General features: G+C 43.7%; 1 protein-coding gene across 1 annotated transcript; it reads right to left on the bottom strand.

Annotated features, from left to right (window-relative positions):
• Nucleotides 1–2983: 2983 nt before the first annotated feature.
• On the bottom strand, nt 2984–7197 carry SPINK7 (serine peptidase inhibitor Kazal type 7). Its single transcript, XM_066343478.1, has 4 exons — nt 7039–7197; nt 5816–5841; nt 4970–5094; nt 2984–3269 (listed from the first exon to the last, which is right to left on the bottom strand). Exons 1-4 carry the CDS (start codon nt 7097–7099, stop codon nt 3224–3226), a joined length of 258 nt encoding a protein of 85 aa, XP_066199575.1. The 5' UTR covers nt 7100–7197; the 3' UTR covers nt 2984–3223.
• Nucleotides 7198–24511: the final 17314 nt, after the last annotated feature.

Genomic DNA, 24511 nt, shown 5'->3' with positions numbered 1-24511 from the left:
CTTGACCTGCCTTAAGCTAAAATTCTGTTAGTCTAGTTTTGCAAGAATCCTCCTACCCTTGATATTTCCTGTTAGTAATTTTCTACCTACTGGCCTCCTTATCCTGCTCCTTAGAAATAAATGCCCACTTGTATTTGGAATTGAGTTCAATCTCTCTCTCCTATTGCAATAGGGGTATTGCAGTAAGGGTATTCAAGACTTGTTAAAATTCATGGTATACCTTTGAATAATGTTTTCCTTATCATTTTTACAAATGTCAAATAATTTTTCTTTAACAAGCTTACAGACTAAAAGTAATAACACCATCATCACAGGCTTGTTGTGAGTTTTAAATAAGATTGTACATGTAAAGCACTTATTTAAGGTCTGGCAGATAGTAAGCTCTCAACAAATGTTAGTATTTGATGACAATGACCACAGTAATGAACCCAGTGATGGTGACAGTGATCTAAAGAAGAAAACGTTCTGAAAACACTTAGGAACCATCTTAAAATAAGCAAATGATGTATCTTTGTGGCCTTACCGGAAATACTAGATCTTGGCATGATAGAAAAAGGAACTTTGTAATGCTCGGAGATCTTTGATAATGACTAGAGGTAATGAGAATCTTATTGTTTTAAGTGTCCCACTGGAGGCCAGGTGACTACCTTTCAGGCAGCCTACAGAGATAATTCTCTTATTAAAATGTGAGAATATCCTAACATATTCATAAATAAGTGCTCATAGCTAAAAGTGACTCCAATAATACAAACAAATTAAGACACTCTCAATATAAAGAATTTATCTCAATATCCACCTGGTTACCCCGGCCAGAAACTAGAAATCTGACCACCATATGCATAACTACATGCCATTTAATACTTTCCTCCCTCTCTGTAAACATTTCCAGTTAACTACTGTGTCTTTGCTAATTATACTTCCAAAAATATCAAGTTCAGTTTCTTCTACCACCTTTGCCACAGATTTACTGATGTCCCTAAAAGCTCCAATCCGGAGGGCTTCCTGTAGTCCAGGTGCAAGATTACGGAGACTTTAACCAGGGAGGGAGATGTGCAAGCAGTGGAAAGTGGTTAGTTTCTGCAGATTTTTTTTTCTTTTTTTACAGAGACAGAGAGTCAGAGAGAGGGATAGACAGGGACAGACAGACAGGAACGGAGAGATGAGAAGCATCAATCATTAGTTTTTCGTTGCGCATTGCAACACCTTAGTTGTTCATTGATTGCTTTCTCATATGTGCCTTGATCATGGGGCTACAGCAGACCGAGTAACCCCTTGCTGGAGCCAGCGACCTTGGGTCCAAGCTGGTGAGCTTTGCTCAAACCAGATGAGCCCACGCTCAAGCTGGCGACCTCGGAGTCTCGAACCTGGGTCCTCTGCATCCCAGTCCGACGCTCTATCCACTGCGCCACCACCAGGTCAGGCGATTCTGCAGATATTTTAACAGCAGAGCTGACAGGCCTGTAACACATCAGCTGTGGAGTTAGACAAAGAGGAAGATCATGGAGGCCTCTTGCTTTGGGTTGGAGCCACAGCTGAAGGGCAGGCTGTTTCCTGCTGTGGGGGATGCGGCTGGGAGAGTGAGTCCGGCAGCTGAGTTTGGGTTTGATTTCAGATATGAGCATGGTAGGTGTTCACGTAATAGTTTCACAAACTGAGAAGTGTTCGGTAATTAATTCTTATGCCTTTCTTCAAGCTCTGTGCCTTTGTACTTGCTTTTCTCTTCCCCTGGAATCACCTGTCCCCTGCCCAACCCATACATACTCAATAAATTACATACAACTCAAAGGGAGGCTTCTTCAACACCCAGGCTGAATGAGACTCACCTTCTAGGGCCCATAGCAATTTGGTAATGTTTATGAAACCCTAGCCATGAACCAAGCCTTATACTAACCACTAGGTGTATAAAGATGTATATAGTTCTGCCCTCAAAAAGCTTACAATCTAATAGGAGTAGGGGAACACATTCACTAAGTATTCAGGACAGTGTGATAAACAGTATAATATACAAAATGCTGTGAAACAACAGATGAGCAAAGTGATGGGTAGTCAGGCAAAGGCTCTCATATTTTCTGGAGCTGAATCTGGAAGGGGAGGCCATTCCCAGCAGAGGAGACTGCACATTTGCACACACAGAGCGCTTGGGAGGGGGCGTGGTTAGAGTCAGAGTCCTCTGGGAGGTAACGGGAGGACAGGAGACCTGGTGGGACTATGCTCAGGAGTCCGGCTTTCATCCTGTAGGCCAGGGGTCCCCAAACTTTTTACACAGGGGGCCAGTTCACTGTCCCTCAGACCATTGGAGGGCCGGACTATAAAAAAAACTATGAACAAATTCCTATGCACACTGCACATATCTTATTTTAAAGTAAAAAAACAAAACGGGAACAAATACAATATTTAAAATAAAGAACAAGTAAATTTAAATCAACAAACTGACCAATATTTCAATGGGAACTACGCTCCTCTCACTGACCACCAATGAAAGAGGTGCCCCTTCCAGAAGTGCAGTGGGGGCCAGATAAATGGCCTCAGGGGGCCGCATGTGGCCCGCGGGCCCGTAGTTTGGGGACCCCTGCTGTAGGCCATGGGTGACAAATAGGATTTTGAACAGAGAAGTAATGGAATCAGAATCATACTGCAGAAAGATGACTCCAGTATGGTCCCTAGTGTAGACTTACATTCCCGCATTTATTACAGTGTATCATTATTTTATGATTACATTTACCTTCCCATTTAGAGTTTGAGCTTTAATGGAACTAAAACTCCATTTCATTCTGTGTGTACGTGACCAGGTGTATATTTGTGTGTGTGTGTGTGTGTGTGTGTGTGTGTGTGTGTGTGTGTGTACATCTGTTTCTTGGAAGCCACTTCAGATTTCTTGTACAAAACTCACTCTTGAACAATCCAATTTACAAGTTCCACGATTTTTTTTTTTTTGTAAACTGAGATATGACCCCTTGATCTAAGAAACAAATACAAACAGAAATAAAGATAAGCTCTCTGGGGAGATTCTTTTAATGAGGTGCCAAAAGAAGCCTGTCGGTCAGTTAGGCATGAGTCTGAGGAAAGCACAACTTTCTCTACTCAGCAAAGGTGGGTCCACATCTGCCGCTGCCCCCACCCCAAACCTCTGCCATGATGAGGGGAAGGGAAGGTCGTCAGAGCACAGGGACCACGAAGATGACGCTGAGGGTATCGCCGCTCCGCACCCACATCTGCGGAGGAGCTAACATACTCCTTCATGAAGGAACTGAACACTTCCATGACTTTTCCTACGGAAAGACACAGTTAACAAGATTCATTAGCACGAGAGGAAATTTTGTACCCGAGCAGAGCCGAAAGGGACCGGACAGATTTTGAGGCAGAGCCTCATTTTGCAGGTAAGGTAAAGAAGTCTCTTAAAAGGAATGTCCTTGCCACAGGCAGCTTCTGACGGAGGCAGAGCAGAATTTCCCTGGTCTAGCGACCCATCCACACCACCTGCTGCTTCCACTGCTTCCAGGGCCCAGGCTGATCACCTGATGTCTTAAAACAACGCAGAAAGAGGGGTTCTGCCAAGGGAAGTTGAAGTGGCCCACCCCTCAGCCTTTCCTGAGCGGCAGGGCCTGGGATGAAGCCGGATCCTGCTTTAGAGATGACAGCTGCCCTCAGTGTCCTTGAATATAAGCTCAAGCTCATTTTTAGGTCAAGGGCTCAGAGTGTACATGATAGAGAAACTTTCCTTTTGTGAAGTAAGCGTTCCTGCATAGGAATAAATATGTGAGTACATTCTACGGCGCTCAGGGTCTAACTTGATAAATCTATCTATCTATCTATCTATCTATCTATCTATCTATCTATCTATCTATATTGGTGACAGAGACAGACAGAGAGAGGGGCAGATAGGCACAGACAGGAAGGAGAGAGATGAGAAGCATCAATTCTTCTTGCAGCTGTTTAGTTGTTCATTGATTGCTTTGTCATATGTGCCTTGACTGGGGAGGCTGCAGCAGAGCAAGTGACCCCTTGCTCAAGCTGGTGACCTCGGGGTTTTGAACCTGGGTCCTCCAAGTCCCAGTCTGACTCTCTAGCCACTGTGCCACCGCCTGGTCAGGCAGGGTCTAGCTTGATATTTTAACGTGTTAAGGTAATCACAAAGGTGGAAAAGATAAGATCTGAGGCAGGTGGCCCACATTCAGTGCTCTAAAAGAGTTAACCATGAGCAAAGCAGACTTGCTCTAGAACAGTAAATGCTAAGTTTTCTGTACTGCACAAAAGAAGTGACATTTTCCCCATTGTTTTCCTTCAACTGTGCAGGTCAAATGAAATATGTGAAGGAAACAAGCCCACGGGATGTAGCTCCAAATACTGACAGCTTATCCTCCTATTTTAGATAAAAGAAAAAAATCCTTGTGGTAGCCTTATTCCCTCTGTTCCTCTTAAGGTTACAGATGTTAAAGCCACTAGGAAACTGAGGAGGATAAAGGCCTTCTAGCCATAGTTTGTCTAAAGAACAAGGTACGTATGGTTTCTGAGAAGTCACGGTTTTCAACAATATTTTAGTGTGGGGTTTAGAACCCTTTCTTCAAGCAAGATATTGTATGCGAGTCCATGGCTTAAAACAGTCAAAAGCTGAACTTGGAGTTGGAGACCATCCCAAATGATCTGCTTAACACTTTCGGTGACTTCTGACTTGCCTCTATAGAACCTTGGGCTCTGGGACAGTAATTTAAAAACTCATGGTCTTGTTGGACTTCCTCAATTGACAGACAGGTATTGGAGGTTCTGTGACGGACGGACCCAGGTCGAGCTGGCAGGCAGAGTGGCCCAAGCCTGGTCTGATTGTGAAGCAGGCAGTTTTCTCTCCCCACCAGCTGCTTCTGGCTGGGGATAAGTATAGCCCATGGAAAGCTAAGCAGGCTCCCGGGAAGAGGAGAGGTTTGCAGTGGAAGACAATGGCCCCAACTGCTTCCCTCCCCCATAAGATACTCACAAGGTCTCAATACACAAGTGGCATTCATTTCCGTAGGTGATGTAGTCGGAACCACACACAGGCATGTATGTGATGGGGCAAGGGATGGCCACCACTGGGTACTTCTTGTAAATGCTGCAGTCCACCTGTGACAGACACAAGAGGAATGTCCTGCCTTGCTCCTGGCCCCCAAGCTGGGCTACCCCCTCCTCTATTGTACAGGAAATGCAATACCATCCTGAAAGTTCCAGCCCAGATATTCTGATGCTGCTGCCACTACTTCTATTAGTACTAATGTAATCACTATGACAAATACCAGTAATACTAACACCACTTCTATTATGACTAGTACATTCAGTTAACAATTCCTGAGCATTCCTATGCCAGGCATTAAGCTTAAATCTTAGGTGAATTTTCTTTGTTTAACCTTCAGAACAACTGAATAGAGAAGGTTCTCCTATTACCTTGATTTACAGACAGGGATGGTGGGGAGAGACATAAAGGCTTAAGAGAGAATTTGTAGAGCATAACAGCTAGAAAGTAGGGTGGTGGACTTTGATTCCAGAGCCTGTGCAATCAATCAAGGTCCTGCCTCTTCCCTGCGGCCCTTTCCCTGAAGACTTCACCCACCTCTCAGTTGGAAATCACAGCTCTCTTGACTCTGGAATAGGTTCTTTTAAGGTTCTGGTTACTTACATGTATGCTATATTTCTTCAAACAGCCAGGAGAGTTCTTTATCTGTGTCTGCCTCCACTTTTTACCTCCCTAAACATACGGACTTAAAACTACGTATATAGTTGATAACTATTTGTTGACTAAATGCCAGCCAATAGGAGTTGAAATGAAAATGTAATTCAACATACTCACAGTTCTCAAAGACAGACTAGCAGCTTCTGGAAGAGAGATATACATGGACGTGTTAAAAATAAAGTCTTGAAGTCTCATTAATTAATGTAAAATTGGTCCCATAGATTAAGACTCTGCATTTCCTCTGGCAATAGATCTCATTATACACCCCATCCTTACACAAAATTCCAGCTGTTTGCTGAGGAAGCCAAACAGCCAATGGATTAGGTAAGCCCTTGGTTCAGGCAAGAGAATTACCCAAATTTCCTCCCTTCATTATCATGGTTCAAAGTCAGACAGCAATAGGTAGTATTGAAGTCACTACTCCCAAGAACATGAAGCACCATCTTTGACAGTCATCCCCTTCTAACTGATAAAAAGAAATGGAATAAAATGTCTTTAAGGCGTTAAGATCTTATGTTATTTAATTTTTCAGCCATATAAAAAGTCCAATTGTTGACTGCTGGCCTTTGGAGAATTGTTTTATTTCAATCCTCCAGGATTGATTTGGGGAGGCACACAATTGTTTTTGCGCAGAGGAATAGTATCCAATAACATCTCACAACGTCCATTGTCCGTATGAAATGGAAGACTTATATAGAATTGAGCTCATTTCTTTGTCCTGTGGATTTGAGAATAAAGCTCATTGAAAAGGGAGACACTAGACCCAAATCCCCCAACCCCATTAGGGACATAAGAGGCTCCCTTCCCAGGCCAGGACCGTTTATTTTCCAAACCAGTATGCTTTTCATTGTAAACCAGTGCACTTTAAATTCACATGACTAGCCCTGGCCGCTTGGCTCAGTGGTAGAGCGTCGGCCTGGCGTGCAGGAGTCCCGGGTTCGATTCCCGGCCAGGGCACACAGGAGAAGCGCCCATCTGCTTCTCCACCCCTCCCCCTCTCCTTCCTCTCTGTCTCTCTCTTCCCCTCCTGCAGCCAAGGCTCCATTAGAACAAAGTTGGCCCGGCCGCTGAGGATGGCTCCATGGCCTCTGCCTCAGGTGCTAGAATGGCTCTGGTTGCAACAGAGCAACGCCCCAGATGGGCAGAGCATCAACCCCTGGTGGGCATGCTGAGTGGATCCCGGTTGGGCGCTTGCAGGAGTCTGTCTGACTGCCTCCCCATTTCCAACTTCAGAAAAAAAAATTCACATGACTAGACATTGCTCTAGGATGCTCGCCTCCCAAGAGAGATTATTTGGGAAAACAAGCTTAATGGCTGTACCCTCTCTATCCTCAACTCACCAGAGCTGCTGCAGAAGCAGGCCACTGTCCAGAGCAGAAGGAGACCCCCAACGGCCTTCATGGTGGAGGTGATGCAGAGGCTGCCCAGGGCTGTCACAGTGGCGGCATCAGCCACACACTGGGAAAGGGGCCATGCTTATATGGCAATTCTGGCTTCTCCGCCTTCTCTTGGAGGTCATCCAGAGTCAATGCCGACTTTGAGAGGTTGTTAAAGCTCAATGTCACACACCCTGGGTGGTGGCGCAGTCCTTGTCACTTAATTGCTACTCCCTCTCTGACCAACACATTAATTATTTGAGGTGACAAGTATTTTTCTTTCTGGGTTGGAGGTGGAGACTGTTAGAATTTTGAACCTCGCCTGACCTGTGGTGGCGCAGTGGGATAAAGCATCGACCTGGAACACTGAGGGTGCCAGTTCGAAACCTTGGGCTTGCCTGGTCAAGGCACATATGGGAGTTGATGCTTCCTGCTCCTCCCCTTTCTCTCTCTCTCTCTCTCTCTCTCCCCCCCCTCTCTAAAAATCAATAAATAATAAATAAATAAATAAATAAATAAATAAATAAATAAATAAATAGAATTTTGAACCTCACGATTAGAAGAACTTAAGTATAAGTTGCTTGGCCTAGTTATGAAATATGTGAAAATATCAAAGTTTATTTCACACAAAAAGAGATATTGTACCCAGATTAGACAGATCAGACTCATGTTTATATTTTGGCTTCTTGGAAACTGTTGTTTTACTTTTTTGGGGGGGGGGTATTTTTCTGAAGTTGGAAATGGGGAGACAGTCAGACAGACTCTCGCATGCGCCCGACCGGGATCCACCCGGCATGGCCACCAGGGGGCGACACTCTGCCCATCTGGGGCATTGCTCTGTTGCAACCAGAGCCATTCCAGCGCCCGAGGCAGAGGCCATAGAGCCATCCTCAGCGCCCGGGCCAACTTTGCTCCAATGGAGCCTTGGCTGCGGGAGGGGAAGAGAAAGACAGAGAGGAAGGAGAGGGGGAGGGGTGGAGAAGCAGATGGGTGCTTCTCCTGTGTGCCCTGGCCGGGAATCGAACCCGGGACTCCTGCATGCCAGGCCAATGCTCTACCACTGAGTCAACCGGCCAGGGCCTGTTGTTTTACTTTTGAGGTGATAAAACTGCAAAGCTAGCTGGGACCTAGCAGATGGAATAGGTGCTTTAGCATTTATGAAGTTTGGAGAAGACCACTGACAGTTTCTAGCTGTGTGATCTTGTCTGAGTCATTTATGTCCTGTAAGCCTGTATCAACCAGGAATACCTGGTTATGTCAAGGTAATGTGTAACTCCAAGATTAATACAATAGGTTTATTTTCATCAAACTGTGCTGGCATGGTGGTCAGCAGATAGTGTTGTATTGTCTTCAGTGGGTCCCACATGGGCAGAGTGGTCACTCTTTGCAATGATGCTCACTATCAAGGTTAAATGAAGATGTGTTCTCAGGGATTTCCCTTTTCAGCACTTAAATATTTCATCCCAGAAGTGACACCACTGCCACTTTCTCTCAAAATCTTGTGGCCCGGTCCAACCATAAAGAATATGAAGTGTGATCTCACTTTGTCCCCTGACAACCAGAAGGGGGAAGACTGGAAATAGATGGCAAATGACCCAGACACCATCCCAGTATTTTAGTTCTAACCCATGTAGAGCAAGAACTATGGCTTGCCACAAAAGAGCTCACATACTTGGCATCATTTATGTGAAAAATCTGTTCCCAAGTACACTGCATGTCATTATAATTGTGATGATGATGATGATGATGATGATTACAATTACTGATGAGCCAAGAGTCTCTGCTACAGGTTCTTGGTATTAGCTTGTAACCCGTATTGTGCAGGCACAATTGGTCAAACGGCTGTGGTTTGTTGCTGAGTTTATGGGCATCATGCATATAAACCTGGGGGAAGGCAGTTGATTCTTCTCCACAGTGCTCTGCTCCACAGGTTTATTTTAGTACATTCTGCAACACAGTATCGACAAAAGGTAATAAGCTAATAATAAGTGGCATTGCATAACTCCCTAAAATTTTGACTCTTATATTTTACGGGGAGTAACATAAATTAGTAGTTAAAAATATGGGTGTGGAATCCAGTGGGTTTTATTTGGAATCTTATTTTTAATAAATGTTGATTTTGTGACTTTGAGTATATGGGTTAAGTGCTGGATATTTTAGTTTCTCCTCTGTGACAGAGAAATAACATTTACCTCACAGAGTGGTTTTCAGGGTTAAATGAGATTATATATAGATAATCGGACACACACGTTTGTGTGTGTGTGTGTGTAGGTGTGTGTGTCAGAATGCCAAGATCCTAATTAGAGCTTGACACATAGTAACTAATTGTATGGAATGTGAGCTTCATGACAACTCATTGAGGAAGGGATTTTTATGACCCTAATTTCACCAGTGAGTAAACTGAAACTCAGAGGGTTTAAGCAATCTCACCCAAGATCATGACACGAATTAATGGAGAATACTGTGTTGAGTTCAGTCCTGGAAAGGAAAGGAAGTAAATGTTCTAATAAAGAGATTTAATTATAAGTTTTATTGTTTCTATGCATGTGTGAAGGGAATGAATACTAAGAAAAAGTCACGATGTTTCAAGAAGAAGAGTCTTTGTTACAATTTGAAAATGCAACTTTAACAGCAGCATGGGAATGGGATCAAAGGATGATTCAGGTGAAGTAGAAAGATACCATTGCAAGAGTTTTTTTGGATGTGAGATAGTAAAAGAGAGGAGGGTACTGGTCTAAGATAGATAGTGCCTGTCTCAAAGCCAAAGGGAAGAAGCAATGTAAGATAGCTAGAATGGCTCTGGTCGCGGCAGAGCATCGCCCCCAGGTGGGCAGAACATCGCCCCCTGGTGGGCGTGCTGGGTGGATCCCGATCGGGCACATGCGGGAGTCTGTCTGACTGTCTCTCCCCGTTTCCAGCTTCAGAAAAAATACAAAAAAAAAAAAAAAAAAAAAAAGTAAGATATACATGGTGGGGCGTGGCTAATTGGAGGAGTATAGAAAAGTGTGAAATAAGATTAAAAGCACAGTCTGACCTGTGGTAGCGCAGTGGATAAAGTGACAACCTGGAATGCTTAGTTCCTGGTTTGAAACCCTGGGCTTGCCAGGTCAATGCACATATAAGAAGTAACTTCTATGAGTTGCTGCTTCCTGCTCCTCCCCTCTCCTTCTCTGTCTCTCTCCTCTGTATAGAATCTTAAAAAAAAAAAATTAAAAGCATAGATTGGAATCCCATTCCCTCTGTTACAAGGGACAGAGAAGACTAGATGAATGCAAAGACAGATATTTTGAAAAGGAGAAAGAGAAAAATGTATCGACCATTGTGAGGTTGGCTCCAGCTGTTAAGTTTCGGTGCTGAGTCTGGCAGCAGAAGCACTGAGTTGATCTGGGAGCTGAAGACAGATGGAGGAGGCTTGGCACAGACCTCAGTGGAGGCATGTCAGAGAATCGACTGGGATTTAAAAATGAATGGCCACCGGACAAAATTAGCACTAGGTGTTAGCAGGCGCTGTCAGGACCATGCTGAATATTTCTCCCAAAATATGTTATGACACTGAGTGATGAGTGGAAAAAAGGGATTTTGTAGATAGGGAGTCGAGAATGTGCATTGGAGACTTGAGGGGGAGCCATAAAGACTGGGGTAGGCTTGGACTCTTCCAAATGTTCAAGAAGTCAGAGTTCAAGAAGATTCTGATGGATTATGCAAGGTGTGAGCAGTTAAGAATTTCGAGGTCAAGGTCCGGGCTGTGTGTGGGGAAGATGGACAACTGTGTATGGAGCCTGTGGCTAGTAGGCAACGTTTCAGATGCATTTCTCAAGGGCGGTGCCGAGATAATCGTCCAGGGTGTATCCAAAGGCAAGCGGATGAAGAGTGGGTGGAGATACAGGTCTTTGGATTTAAAAAGCTGAGGACAAGTGAGGTCAAATGATCAGGTTTGGGTTGCTTGGGTATTTGACAGCCGTTCACACACAGAGAAAATTGTCAAGGTGCAGACAGAGCCACAAATTACAGAGGGTCTTTGGAGGCTGAAAGATAAAGCTTGTGAAAATTGCAAAGCAAAGTGCTATCCCTTTTATGCCAACGTCGGTTTATCTTCTCCTCCTCATGTTCCTGCAAGGGGCCACACGTTGAGGCCTTGTCAGAGATGTTTTCCCCATGGTGACCATGCCTCTCGGTGCACTGAGGCACTGTGACACCTGCATTTTGATCTGGTGTCTGGCAGGACCTCGTTCCCTGCCCTTCCTAGGACAGGAAGTTAGCACATGAAGGAAGTTAGCACATTTATGTTTTGGTTTTATTTTCTTTGAATGATTGAGGCTAAATAGTTCCAGTCATGGTGAATGGTTAATTTTTGAGTGAATGGTTAATTTTTCCTATTGGTTCATGTTGCTCCTAGATGACCTCACACTAACTGGATTGAGACCACACACACACACACACACACACACACACACACACACACACACACACCTCGCAGTTCTTGTGAGTAAAGTCATGTCTGTTATCCTAAGTGCTTGAAGGGAATACCTATAACCACCAAATGAGCCAACATGACTGAATATATTAGTCTGCTATGATTACCCTAACAAAATACCAAAGAATGGGTTGTTTAAACAATTTTCTCACAGTTCTGGTGGCTGGAAGGTGTTGGCGGGGCTGGTTTCTCTCAAGGCTCTGTCTTTGGCCTGTAGACACCGTCTTCCCACTGTGTCCCCTCGTGACCTTTGCCCTGAGTGCGCCACCCCTGGTCTCTCTTCCTTTTCTAATTTTCATTTTGGGGAATTATTTATGAAAGTAACTATTAAATTTTTTTGCAATACATAATTCTTTTCACTTTAACTTAGTTTCCCACAAAATTAATTTGCTACAGTTTACTTATTATTTTCTAGAATGTCTAATAACATCTAAAAAGATGTTAGTGGTTTTATTTATTTTTTGGACATTAAGAAAGGAGACATAACTCCACATATATTTTTTTACAACGTCATGATGTCTGATAGACCCATAAATGAAGGACCAAATGACTTCATTTTGGTCTACTTGGACAGCTCTGAAGTTTTTTCTAACACTGAGAAGAACTCCAGCTCTAAATGGCTTCCATCCATTCCAGTTCTCTACAGTGGAGCCCAACAAAACAAGTCTACTCTCTTCATGTAGATTTCTTCAGATATGCAGAGACAGCTCTCGAGTACCCAGAAAAGTCTTTCTTTCTGCAGATGATACAGATCAGTTTTGTTTTTTTTGTTTTTTTTTTTTGTATTTTTCTGAAGTTGGAAACAGGGAGGCAGTCAGACAGACTCCCGCATGTGCCCGACTGGGATCCACCTGGCATGCCCACCAGGGGGTGATGCCCCGCCCATCTGGGCCATTGCTCTGTTGCAACCAGAGCCATTCTAGCACCCGAGGCAGAGGCCACAGAGCCATCCCCAGCGCCCGGGCCAACTTTGCTCCAATGGAGCCCTGGCTGCAGGAGGGGAAGAGAGAGACAGAGAGGAAGGAGAGGGGGAGGGGTAGAGAAGCAGATGGGCGCTTCTCCTGTGTGACTTGGCTGGGAATTGAACCTGGGACTCCTGCACTCCAGGCCCATGCTCTACCACTGAGCCAACCGGCCAGGGCCCAGATCAGCTTCTTTATTATTTCCTTTACAGTATGTAATCCTAGGAGTCCTCTCTTCCCTGACATATTAACATAGCATTACCTAGCAACAGTGAAACACAAGTAACAATCAACCTCATCACTTCCCCTCTCTGTCCCAGCAGAGTTATCCCCACGCCAGGTGCACAGGTGAACAAGACAGATGAGGACTCTGCTTCTACTTTCTTGTTGAGTAAAACAAAATAGTCCAATGAGATAATAAAATGATTTCATATATTGTCAAGTATTTAAAAGAAAATATATCATGGGATCGGGCTAGAGAATGATATAGAAATAGGGGAAAAATTAGATTGGTTGACCAGATAAGGGTTCTTAGAGGAGATGGTCTATTTGGAACACAAATGGTGAGAAAAAGCCAGTCTAGAGATTACGTTTTCTCCAATTCCAGTATTATTCAGAATGGTTGGTTTTTCCTTAAAACTTTCAACTTGTAAATCAGAGAGGCTCCAAGCAGGGCCTTCTATGATTAGGCTAAATGTTTTATACTGAATTCTATGTAGGATTGGATTAAAATTTTCTCTTCACTTGTTTTTCTTTTTTAAATTGCCTTTTCTCCATGTTTCTCTCTTATTATTTTCTGTCACAAGCTTTTCTGATGGTGGTTTTAATTAGAATTGTGTCTAGAATTTTATGGTCTCAAACATTCCTTTAGTGCAGTGGCTGTCAAAGTGTGTGCCAGGGCGCACTGGTGCACCCTAGAAGATTTCCAGGTGCTCCCTATGGTATTCCAGAGAAATATGTGCCTGTTGGGGACCAAAAAATGAACAGGGTTTTTGGAGTTTAGGTTTTTGGGGGACAGAGGTGTGGGGAATTGGCTGTAAGCTGAGTCTGCCCAACCCCCCACCTCACTTGCCTGATTAGGTTGCAAAAGGCTGTTAAGCTATGGTGTTGGATTGTTTACACTACCCCCCATGTTCCCCAGAAAGACTGGGGGCAAGTTTCTTCTATCCTTTGTTTGGTGTAAAGGTAAGATGATATGTATGGTGGGGGTTTTCTGCACTCAACACAATTAAGAGTAAAAAGAGAGGAATTCTTCAATGTATTGACAAGTGAATGAGAGTTTGCCTGTCAAATATACACTGAAACATTGAAGAAATTGCTAGGACACATCAGACTCATGTTTCTCATAAACACAAGAATGAAAAAACTTAACACATTTGTGCCGAGACCTGCCGAATTCACTAAATCTTACTAAGAATGTATCTATATATATATAAAGATAACTTTTTAGACTTTAAAAAATTTTTAACCCCTTTTTTACAAATTCTAAATAGCATAACTCAAAAAATGTAACATAAAAATGTTTTTTAATGTCAGAATAAATTTTTGTCATATTTATTTCATTTAATTACCATAAAAGCATGCTTGGACTTTATATTTTTTTAATATTTGACTTAATTATTATAACATATTTCTCAGAAATTTGTATATAGTGTGCCTACAATTATTTGTAGGATTTTAAATGTGCCCCGATTTCAAAAAGTTTGAGAACCACTGCTTTAGTGTCTGTTGATTGAACTTCTATTATGTGTCTCACCTGTCTGACCTTGAAAAGCACCGTATTATTTATTCATATGTGGGATATAAAACTGAAAACAGTGCCTGACCTGTGGTGGCACAGTGGATAAAGCGTCCACCTGGAAATGCTGAGGTTGCCGGTTCGAAACCCTGGGCTTGCCTGGTGAAGGCACGTATGGGAGTTGATGCTTCCAGCTCCTCCCCCTCATCTCTCTCTGTCTCTCCTCTCTCTCTCTCTCTCTCTCTCTCTGTCTCTCCCTCTCCTCTCTAAAATGAATAAATAAAAAATTTAAAAAACAACAACAAAAAACCCCTGAAAACAGCAAGTGAACAAGTAAGACAAACAAAACTCAGAGACACAGAGGAAAAGGGGGAGATAGAAGAGGGTAATGGGGGTCAAATACATGGTTACGGAAGGAGACTTGACTTTGGGAGGTGAATACACAATGCAGTATAGAGATGAGGTACTATTGAATTGTACCCTCAAAAGCTATATAATTTTATTAACCAATGTCACCCCAATGCGTTTAAGAATTTTTTAATTTTTTTTATTTTTATTTTTTATTTTTTTATAGAGACAGAGTCAGAGAGAGGGATAGATAGGAACAAACAGACAGGAACGAAGAGAGATGAGAAGCATCAATCATCAGTTTTTTGTTGCGACACCTTAGTTGTTCATTGATTGCTTTCTCATATGTGCCCTGATCGTGGGCCTTCAGCGGACCGAGTGACCCCTTGCTCAAGCCAGTGACCTTGAGTCCAAGCTGGTGAGCTTTGCTGAAATTAGATGAGCTCGTGCTCAAGCTGGCGACCTTGGGGTCTCGAACCTGGGTCCTCCACGTCCCAGTCCGACGCTCTATCCACTGCGCCATCTCCTGGTCAGGCAACGTTTAATAAAATTTAAAAAGAAAAAGAAAATGGTTCTTACATGTAGATGTGCATAGAATCACCTGGAGAATCAACACAGCACACATTACTCCCGGTCATTAAAATAAGGTAGACCTGGGCCTCTATACAAAAACTTGTACAAGGGAGGAGGAAGCTGTAAGTGGAGGAGGGTCCCTGTTGCCAGCTAAGGCAGGCTGTGTATTGGAAAGTTGATGGAGAAAGTAGAATTGTACATCTTCCTCTGGTTAAATAAAGAACTTGTCAGACTAAGAAGAGTGAGACTGACATCTAGTGGCAAGAATAGGTAAGGGCACAGAGCACACAAGCTAAAGGCTTTCTTCCATGGTTCATTTCCCCAGCCAAAAATGTAAAAATGACTTCATCTCCCTGTAATTAGTCAAGATCTTTCAGTTTAAGTGACAGATTATTAGTCATATTAAGCAAAAAAGGAAAAAGTAATTTATTGACCAATGTAATATTAACGATGGGATGGAGTGAGAATTAGGTATGCTCGGATGAGGGAGTCAATTATTATAGTATCACTCCAAAACATGCCTGTTCTCCCCCACCCTAACTCTTGGCTATCCTTCTCCCTCCTTCTATTAGCATGTGGAAAGTCTCCTCTCCTAACCAAGGTGGGCTTGGCTCGTGAACATGAGGTAAAAGCCTCAAGCAGCTGTGTGTATTGTGTGGGAAGTATTTTCTCTTTTGCTCAAGTCTTCAGGTGAGTTTAGAGAGGCAGAGTCTGACCTTGCAGCTAAATTGGTAATCTGTAATAAATTATTTCGGGAGACTGTCAGGTAAGCCCCACGTGATAGCTGACCCAAGCTAAATAAAAGCTGATTTTAAACACCCAGAAACGAATACTGACCACCTCTTTTATTATAATGTTTATTTGTAATAAGTGCAATATTCGGTTCTTCATCAGTTCAGTTTCTTTCCGATTTTGTAACAGAGTTGTGGGCAGCATAGAGAGGTATGTTCATTATTATGCGTCCTCAGATTCCAAATTAAATGCTTTTCAGAATTAAGTAGTGAAAAGAATAAGCAAATATAAGACTTGCTTCCTAATGACATTTTCCATATTTATCAAATTGAACAATATCAGCACCAAAATTCCTAAAGAGAAGGGAGAAGAAGATTAGTACCCCAAGGGAGGTGGGCATTATTTCACATTCTCCTATCTTTCAAAGGCCATCCCAAGGAAGGGAGCTGTTTGAGCAGTTCCCTTATACCAGTCTCTTCTCCATTCTTGTTTATCAGCAGGACAGTTTGCCTGTTCCTCCTCTGTGTCGTGATAAAGCCTTGGAATATCAAGCTTTATAACAGTGTCTTGTAGCCCTGGTTGGATAGCTCAGTGGGTTAGAACATTGTCCCAAAGCACAAAGGTTGCTGGTTTGACCCCCGGTCAGGGTACATACAGGAACAAATCAATGCTCCTGTCTCTCTCTCTCTCCCTTCCTATCTCACTAAAATCAAACAAAATTAAAAGAGAGAAAAGAAAAAGGGTGTTTTATAATCCAAGGTCATAAGCCCTGCCAGAAGGTTTATGCTCAGATGAATGTCTGTGGTCACACTGCGTATCACTTTGACCTCTTTTTTGAGGGGGGTGGGGCTGGAGACTAAGTAGTTGTCAGTCATGCAGGTGCTGCATGCCTGGTGACACACCCCTAAAACACAGCCTGGGCACCAAGGCTTTGGGAGCTTTCCATGTTGGCATTGCTTCTTATCTGTGGCCACACATCAATGCTGGGAGAATTAAACACTGCCTGTGTGAGTCCCCAGGGAGAGGCCAACTGGAAGTTTGTACCTGACATCTCCCAGGCTCCCTCCTGCAGCTTTCTGCCTCTGCTGATTTTAATTTGTATCCTTTCCTTGTAATAAACCACTACCACTGCAGAACAGCTTTCCTGAGTTCTGTGAGACCGCCTAGCATATCACCAAACCCGGGGGAGGCTTTAGGGACTCTCAACACAGAAGCTCAAGGGAGAGTTACGAACAAGACACAAGGCTGATCTGTAAAAACTATTTCTAATGGAGTTCAAATAAATCACAAGGAATAGTATCAATTTTTTTAATCTAAATTTCCTATGGAATTTATTTGAAAATCAACAAACTATTATAAAAAGTCAATAGTCAATTTTTACCACATAGCTACTTTGTTATTAATATGTATATTTATACCTGTATTTATATCTATTTATATCCACCAAACAGTAATTACAGGTGCTATTCATAGGTGGGTCAATGTGAGTTGTTACAGATAATTTGAATGATTTTTAAAAATTGGATTTCTACTCATTGCTTGGTATAATAAATGGACTACTAAAATCTCTACACAATTCAACCAAAAATCATGGAAGATTTTTCTTTCTTTTTTTAATGAGTCAACTTTGAATGTTCATTAATTTTTTTATTTTTTTTTGTATTTTTCCAAAGCTGGAAACGGGGAGAGATAGTCAGACAGACTCTCGCATGCACCCGACCGGGATCCACCCGGCACGCCCACCAGGGGGCAAAGCTCTGCCCACCAGGGGGCGATGCTCTGCCCCTCCCGGGCGTCGCTCTGTTGCGACCAGAGCCACTCTAGCGCCGGGGGCAGAGGCCAAGGAGCCATCCCCAGCGCCCGGGCCATCTTTGCTCCAATGGAGCCTTGGCTGCGGGAGGGGAAGAGAGAGACAGAGAGGAAGGAGAGGGGGAGGGGTGGAGAAGCAGATGGGTGCATCTCCTGTGTGCCCTGGCCAGGAATCAAACCCGGGACTTCTGCACGCCAGGCCGATGCTCTACCACTGAGCCAACCGGCCAGGGCCTCGTTACATTTTTAAAAAGGAAATCACTATATATGTAGTCTGTCTGCAATCTCTTGTGAATAATAGAGGCTTTCTTTTTATTTTAAATCCCATGCATTAATAAATCCAGTTCCTTGGCTAAGATTATATGACATTTCTGTGAAGAAATATGGAAAAAAAATAATGACATTTTAACTTGGACTTACCACTGATCAATGCAGAAAACACACACATTCTGGTAAGTGTGACCATTTGTAGCGCAGACATATGCAGTTATATCTGGACACTTTGGTATATAGTCAAGATTCACTGGGTAGTACATCTTACAGCGGGGCTGCAAATATTGTGAAATATCACATAAATAATGATTGATAAATTGCTCCCATTTATTCCTGTCCTGATACTTCTGCCCCACAAACAAATAATATCAAATACAACCGTCAGTTGATCTTTTTCAAAATTTTTTTCTGCTCTGGCTTTGGTCAAGAAGTTTTGTTTTTGTTTTTCTGACTGCTGAGTCTTCACCCATCTTATCACTTCTTCAGGTCATGAGAATTCTACCTCAGCTTAAATCTCAAATGCAAAGTTTCCATTTAAACTTGGAGTCCCAATGCCTGAAACTCATCCCAAGGAGTCTGTGAACTCCTAGAGAACAAGGGCTCAAATGTATCTGTAGGAGTGAGGTTGTCAGAAATGGACTCCATAGATACAGAGAACACACTGATGTTTGCCAGAGTGAAGGGGGGTTTGGGGGGGGCAGAGTGAAAAAGGGGAAGCAATTAAGAAGTAAAATTGGTAGTTACAAAACAGTCATGGAGCCCTGGCCTGTTGGCTCAGTGGTAGAGCGTCAGCCTGGCGTGCAGGAGTCCCAGGTTCGATTCCCGGCCAGGGCACACAGGAGAAGCGCCCATCTGCTTCTTCACCCCTCCCCCTCTCCTTCCTTTCTGTCTCTCTCTTCTCCTCCTGCAGCCAAGGCTCCATTGGAGCAAAGATGGCCCGGGTGCTGAGGATGGCTCTGTGGCCTCTGCCTCAGGCGCTGGAATGGTTCTGGATGCAGCAGAGCGACACCCCAGAGGGGCAGAACATCGCCCCCTGGTGGGCATGCCGGGTGGATCCCGGTTGGGCGCATGTGGGAGTCTGTCTGACTGCCTCCCCATTTCCAGCTTCGGAAAAATGCAAAAAGAAAAAAAACAAAAAACAACAACAAAGAAAACCAGTCATGGATATCAAGTACAGCATAGGGAACGTGGTTAATAATGCTGTAATAACTATGTAAGGTGCCAGGTGGGCATTGGAAATATTGGGGGAACACTTAATAAAGTATACAATTGTCTAACCATTGTTTTGTACACCTAAAACTGATACAAAATAATATTGGATGTCAACTGTAATTGAAAAATAAAATTAAAAAACAAAAGAGTGAAGGTTTATATTGAGATGGGAAATAAATCTTGTAATATACCACTGTCGAACCTTGTGACCTTGAGCAAGTGACAGGTATTATTTCATTTAGTGTTCAGAGGTCTATTTTCCTATTATCATGCTTGTGTTACCTGGGAGGAAATCTAAGTCTGGAGAGAAGAAGATACATGTCCAAGGTCACATAGAAACCTTTCCACTCTACAGTACTTTGCTACTATGAAGTTTTGGTCTCTCATGATAAGATTGATCAGATTAGAATCAGAATTCAGAACTGAGAAACTTCTATTTACCAGAGGCCATCGAGAGGGGTCACGTGGTTTCAGTATATCTGCAAAAAAAGTCAAGGCACAATGGGTTAAAATAATAGATTCCCATAGAATCTGATTTCATCCAGTGAAGTTACTGACTGAATAAAGAAACATAATTTAATTACTCATCGGCACAAAAGCATACAACAGATTTTGTGGGTAGTAACTACTTTATCTATTCATCGATTTTTTCTTTCATTTTCACAGTCCTGACTTCATTTATAAGTTTCCTGTGTCATCGAGAAAAGAGTTCCTACCCTTCAGGCTTGCCCGCATAATTTGCCTACCATGTCATGTTTGTTAAGTGATTTGGTTTTTGTTGGATTTCTTCACTCTTTGCAACACTTGGGATATACATTTGAAAGACTATTGTAAAAGTTACACATGACATAGTAGCTAGAGTATTAGGCTAATTACTGCCAAGAGGCTAAACTGAAGATGGCAGTGAATGATGATGAGAAAATTTAGGACTTGGTTGGCTCTAGGGAGGCTGAGGGATACGGTGCCCTGGTCTGGATAAAGGGTTCCCGTGTTGCCTGGAGACAGAGGATGACCAGTTGGCTGTGGAAGAATGAAACACAAAGAGACCTATTGTAGTTCTGCCCTTCTTTATCTCTCACCGTTGGATTCTATTTAAAATAGCCAAGAACAAGTGTTTCAAACGAGAGTTGTATTATGCTAAGTGAATCAAGTCAAACAGGAAAGGAAAGGAGCCTGGATTTCACTCACATGTGGGATAGTAAACTAAAAGCAACAACGAACAAACAAAAACTAACAGGTATCTATTTATAGCATGCAGTCTTTTATGGAAGAAAGTAGGAAGGATAACAAAAAGGACGTGTGTATGTCTATTTGAGCAAAAAGGAACCCAGGGGAGATACAACAGAGATTAATGAAATGGGGACACACAGGGCGACAGTGGGGCTGGGGTAGAAGGTAAGGAGTGTGGGGGCCATGGGGACACACAGGGTGACAGTGGGGCTGGGTGGAAGGTAAGGAGTGTGGGGGCCATGAGGACACACAGGGGGACAGTGGGGCTGGGGTGGAAGGTAAGGAGTGTGGGGGCCATGGGGACACACAGGGTGACAGTGGGGCTGGGTGGAAGGTAAGGAGTGTGGGGGCCATGGGGACACACAGGGGGACAGTGGGCTGGGGTGGAAGGTAAGGAGTGTGGGGGCCATGGGGACACACAGGGTGACAGTGGGCTGGGGTGGAAGGTAAGGAGTGTGGGGGCCATGGGGACACACAGGGGGACAGTGGGCTGGGTGGAAGGTAAGGAGCGTGGGGCCATGAGGACACACAGGGGGACAGTGGGCTGGGTGGAAGGTAAGGAGTGTGGGGGCCATGGGGACACACAGGGGGACAGTGGGCTGGGTGGAAGGTAAGGAGTGTGGGGGCCATGGGGACACACAGGGGGACAGTGGGGTTGGGTGGAAGGTAAGGAGTGTGGGGCCATGAGGACACACAGGGGGACAGTGGGGCTGGGTGGAAGGTAAGGAGTGTGGGGGCCATGGGGACACACAGGGTGACAGTGGGCTGGGTGGAAGGTAAGGAGTGTGGGGGCCACGGCACATGGTAACCTAAACTTTTATTTTATGTTTTTTATGTTCAAAATAATTCTGAGTCGTCCTTTTGATCTTTCTCGACCCATACCTTATGTAGAAGCATGGGCTTAGTTTTCAGATAGTGATGTTTCCAAGGATTATGCCCAATTATTACCAGTTTGCATTGTCAAGCCCAAAGACCTATATTTCAGCAAAACATTTTCCATCCAGTCATGTTATTCTTTTTCTCTCCTCCAACTAAAAGAAAATCCGATTGTTTTCCCCCAACTCCTATCCATTTGCTTACCTGAAGAAATGGTATGTGACCAAATCGAGGACACCAGGAAATATATGGTCACGCTAGGAGAGGCAGTCATCTGACCTCACCTAATGTCCTGCTTGCACGAGGCCTATGAAAATGGTCAAGAGTTTATTCCTAATCCCTTGAACAGCTGACCTTCCAGCATGAGAGAACCTTGGCCATGGCTATCTCACTCTGGCCTGGTCTTCAAGCATTTTGACCTGAGAGGGCCCTTCTGTGCTAAAGAGGGAAAGAAAATTAAAGTTACTTTTTCTTTCGTTCCTTTTTCCCCCCTGCCAGCAGCCAGTGTACAATCACTGTCTGGTCTGGAAGAAGTATTAGGCCCGGGGCTCTCACCAGGGATGACTTCAAGCATGTTACCTATGAATAGTTTCACCTTGTGATAGATTGTCTCAACTGGGACACTCCTGTTATTGAATATAGGCTCTAAAAATTTACAAGAATTCCTAGATCACAGGTGTGAACTCAGGTTTGTCCTGCATGATCAAGAACATGTCACCTGATAATGCAAGTCATTCCATTCCCTGGGATGGACCCATTTTTCCCACACTGAAGCCCTTCTTTTTCTAGTGGAGTCTGTTCTTCTGGGCCAGTTACATGTGCTCAAATACAAAGAATGGATTGAAAATGGGATTGTTGGTCCTGGGTCATAAAAATTGTATATATCTTCCCTGATCTAAGAATCAGGATATATATCTATAGCTAGATCTAGTTATAATTTTTATGATACATTCAGGTATCCAATGATTTTTTTTTGACAGAGATAGAGAGAGAGTCAGAGAGAGGTATAGACAGGGACAGACAGACAGGAAGGGAGAGAGATGAGAAGCATCAATTCTTCAGTGCAGCATCTTAGTTGTTCGTTGATGGCTTTCTCATATGTGCCTTGACCTGCGGTCTACAGCAGAGCGAGTGACCCCTTGCTCAAGCCAGTGACCTTGGGCTCAAGCCATCGACCCTGCGCTCAAGCTCGTGAGCCCACCCTCAAGCTGGTGACCTCAGGGTTTCGAACCTGGGTCCTCCACATCCTAGTCCAATGCTCTATCTACTGCCCCACCACCTGGTCAGACTGCAATGATTTTTATGACTCATATATAGATACTCATTGATATGGATAAATATGTATACGTCTTTATATTTGAGTTCAAATTCTGGCTACATCATCTCTTAGAAATGTGAGTCTGAGAAAAAAGTATGAACTTCATAGGCTATTGAGAGGATCAAGAAATATTACTATAAGTACAGAGTGTAACTATGTTAAATTGCCAGTTTCTTTTGCCAAACCCTTCTTTGGTAAGCATGGCAGTGTTGGGGCCCAGAGGAGAAGACACGTTCCAAGTCATTTCATCCATTTCCTCATGCCCTATTCTATCCATTCTGCCTCTTCTCCAGAGCACAGCTGGTAGGTACACAGAGAAGTTCACAGAGACATCAGCTGCGAAGCTGTCCCTACTTTTACATGCCCAGGAAACAAGCAGGCAAGGAGGAGAAAGCCAAAGAGATCCCACAACAGACGTGGTGTAGGGATAGAGGTGAAGAGATGTTACCTGAATAGGGTAGCTCTCAAATGTCAGCCTGCTATAGTCACACTGAGGTCACAGCTAGCCTTGAGCAGAGTTGCTGTGGCCAGGAACATTGAATGCTGTCTCCTAGTTCCATCTGCCCCCCTTTTGAAGCACCTCCTCTGAGGATTCCTGTTCCAGCAGGCAGGGACAGACAGACCTGGGGGTTCTGGATTTGTGGTTTCCTGTCATGCATCATGAGAACAGAAAGAACCTGTGTCTGAAATATCTGATGACATTTGCAAATCAGATGAACTACCTACTGCAACCAGATGACGCGGTAAGATTTCTCGTTGGATTCAACACTGGTTCCAGTCTTTGCCATCTCCTCTCCGTCCTTGGGCCACTGAGTCCATCCTGCTTTTCAGAAAGTTTACTTGTTTTATCTTTCAAGGACATGATTTCTGACATCAGCCTGGGAAATTCCTGCCCCACAACCAATAACCTTTGCAATACTTGAGCCCCCCCCCCCCCCACAATCTCCACTTGTTTCCCTCCACGACATCTCAACTTAGGCAGGCTGAAAAATTATTTGCCATTATCTGGAACTTTTCTATCTTACAGACCTTGAACTCTTTGACTCATCAGTACCCCATTCGGTTCTTCGTATTTCTTCCCAGTGTGAGTCCCGCAGACGGATGTTTATATTATAGTTAGCCCTTTGACGTGACCATACTCTCTTGACATCTTTCCTTTTATTCTTGCCTCTGTCTTCCAACCTAGGACATACTCTGCTTCCTATTTTCCTGATCCAGATTTTGGTTTTGGAGCCAGGATAGAACAGATTCCACACAACGGATTCGACAATGCTATAATCACCTACGCCCTCTAGGCTCCAGAGGAAGACCCCTAGTTAATGTCATGTTGCCTCTTATGCAACCATCTCCATACCATTTCCTTTTTTATTCATTCTCTTTCAACTATCTGACCACATAGCCTTCACCTTACTTTGAATGGGAAACTTCATCTCTTCTCGACTGAGAAGGAAGAAACTGAAGAAGATACAAACAAGTGGAAGCATATACCATGTTTATGAACAGGAAGAATTATCATTACAATGTCCATATTATCCAAAGCAATCTGTAGATTCCACACAGTTCCTACCAAGATACCAATGGCGTATTCCACAGAACTAGACCAAATATTCCAAAAATTTTTATGGAACCACAAAAGACCCCAAGGAGCCACAGCAATCTTCTGACAGCCACCAGCTAAGGACAGGGCCCAGCAGAAAGCAACTCAGTCAGTCAGATTCTCCTGCTCCGGAAGTAGGGCTGGGGAGCAGAGAATTAAGTTCTGTAGAGTAAAGCTATGAGGTAGCATCTGGGGTCTGTATAAGAGGTCATGACGATCCAAAGCTATGGACTCAGACACCATGAGGGAGGAAAAGTTGCCTGCACAGAACGGTGGGAAAGAACAAGCCAGGTGG

This window comes from Saccopteryx leptura, chromosome 6 (assembly GCF_036850995.1).
Source record: "Saccopteryx leptura isolate mSacLep1 chromosome 6, mSacLep1_pri_phased_curated, whole genome shotgun sequence".
Taxonomy (NCBI): Eukaryota; Metazoa; Chordata; class Mammalia; order Chiroptera; family Emballonuridae; genus Saccopteryx; species Saccopteryx leptura.
The sequence above is the reverse complement of the archived record's forward strand: the minus strand, read 5'-3'. Positions and strand labels throughout refer to the sequence as shown.

Excerpts from the sequence above, each read along its gene's own strand:
- SPINK7 (XM_066343478.1), bottom strand. The coding sequence starts at position 7,099 with ATGAAGGCCGTTGGGGGTCTCCTTCTGCTCTGGACAGTGGCCTGCTTC. Across the intron at positions 5,842-7,038 it reads CTGCTTCTGCAGCAGCTCTG|AAGCTGCTAGTCTGTCTTTG; the intron begins GTGAGTTGAGGA and ends TCTCTCTTCCAG. Across the intron at positions 3,270-4,969 it reads CACTTGTGTATTGAGACCTT|GAAAAGTCATGGAAGTGTTC; the intron begins GTGAGTATCTTA and ends GTCTTTCCGTAG.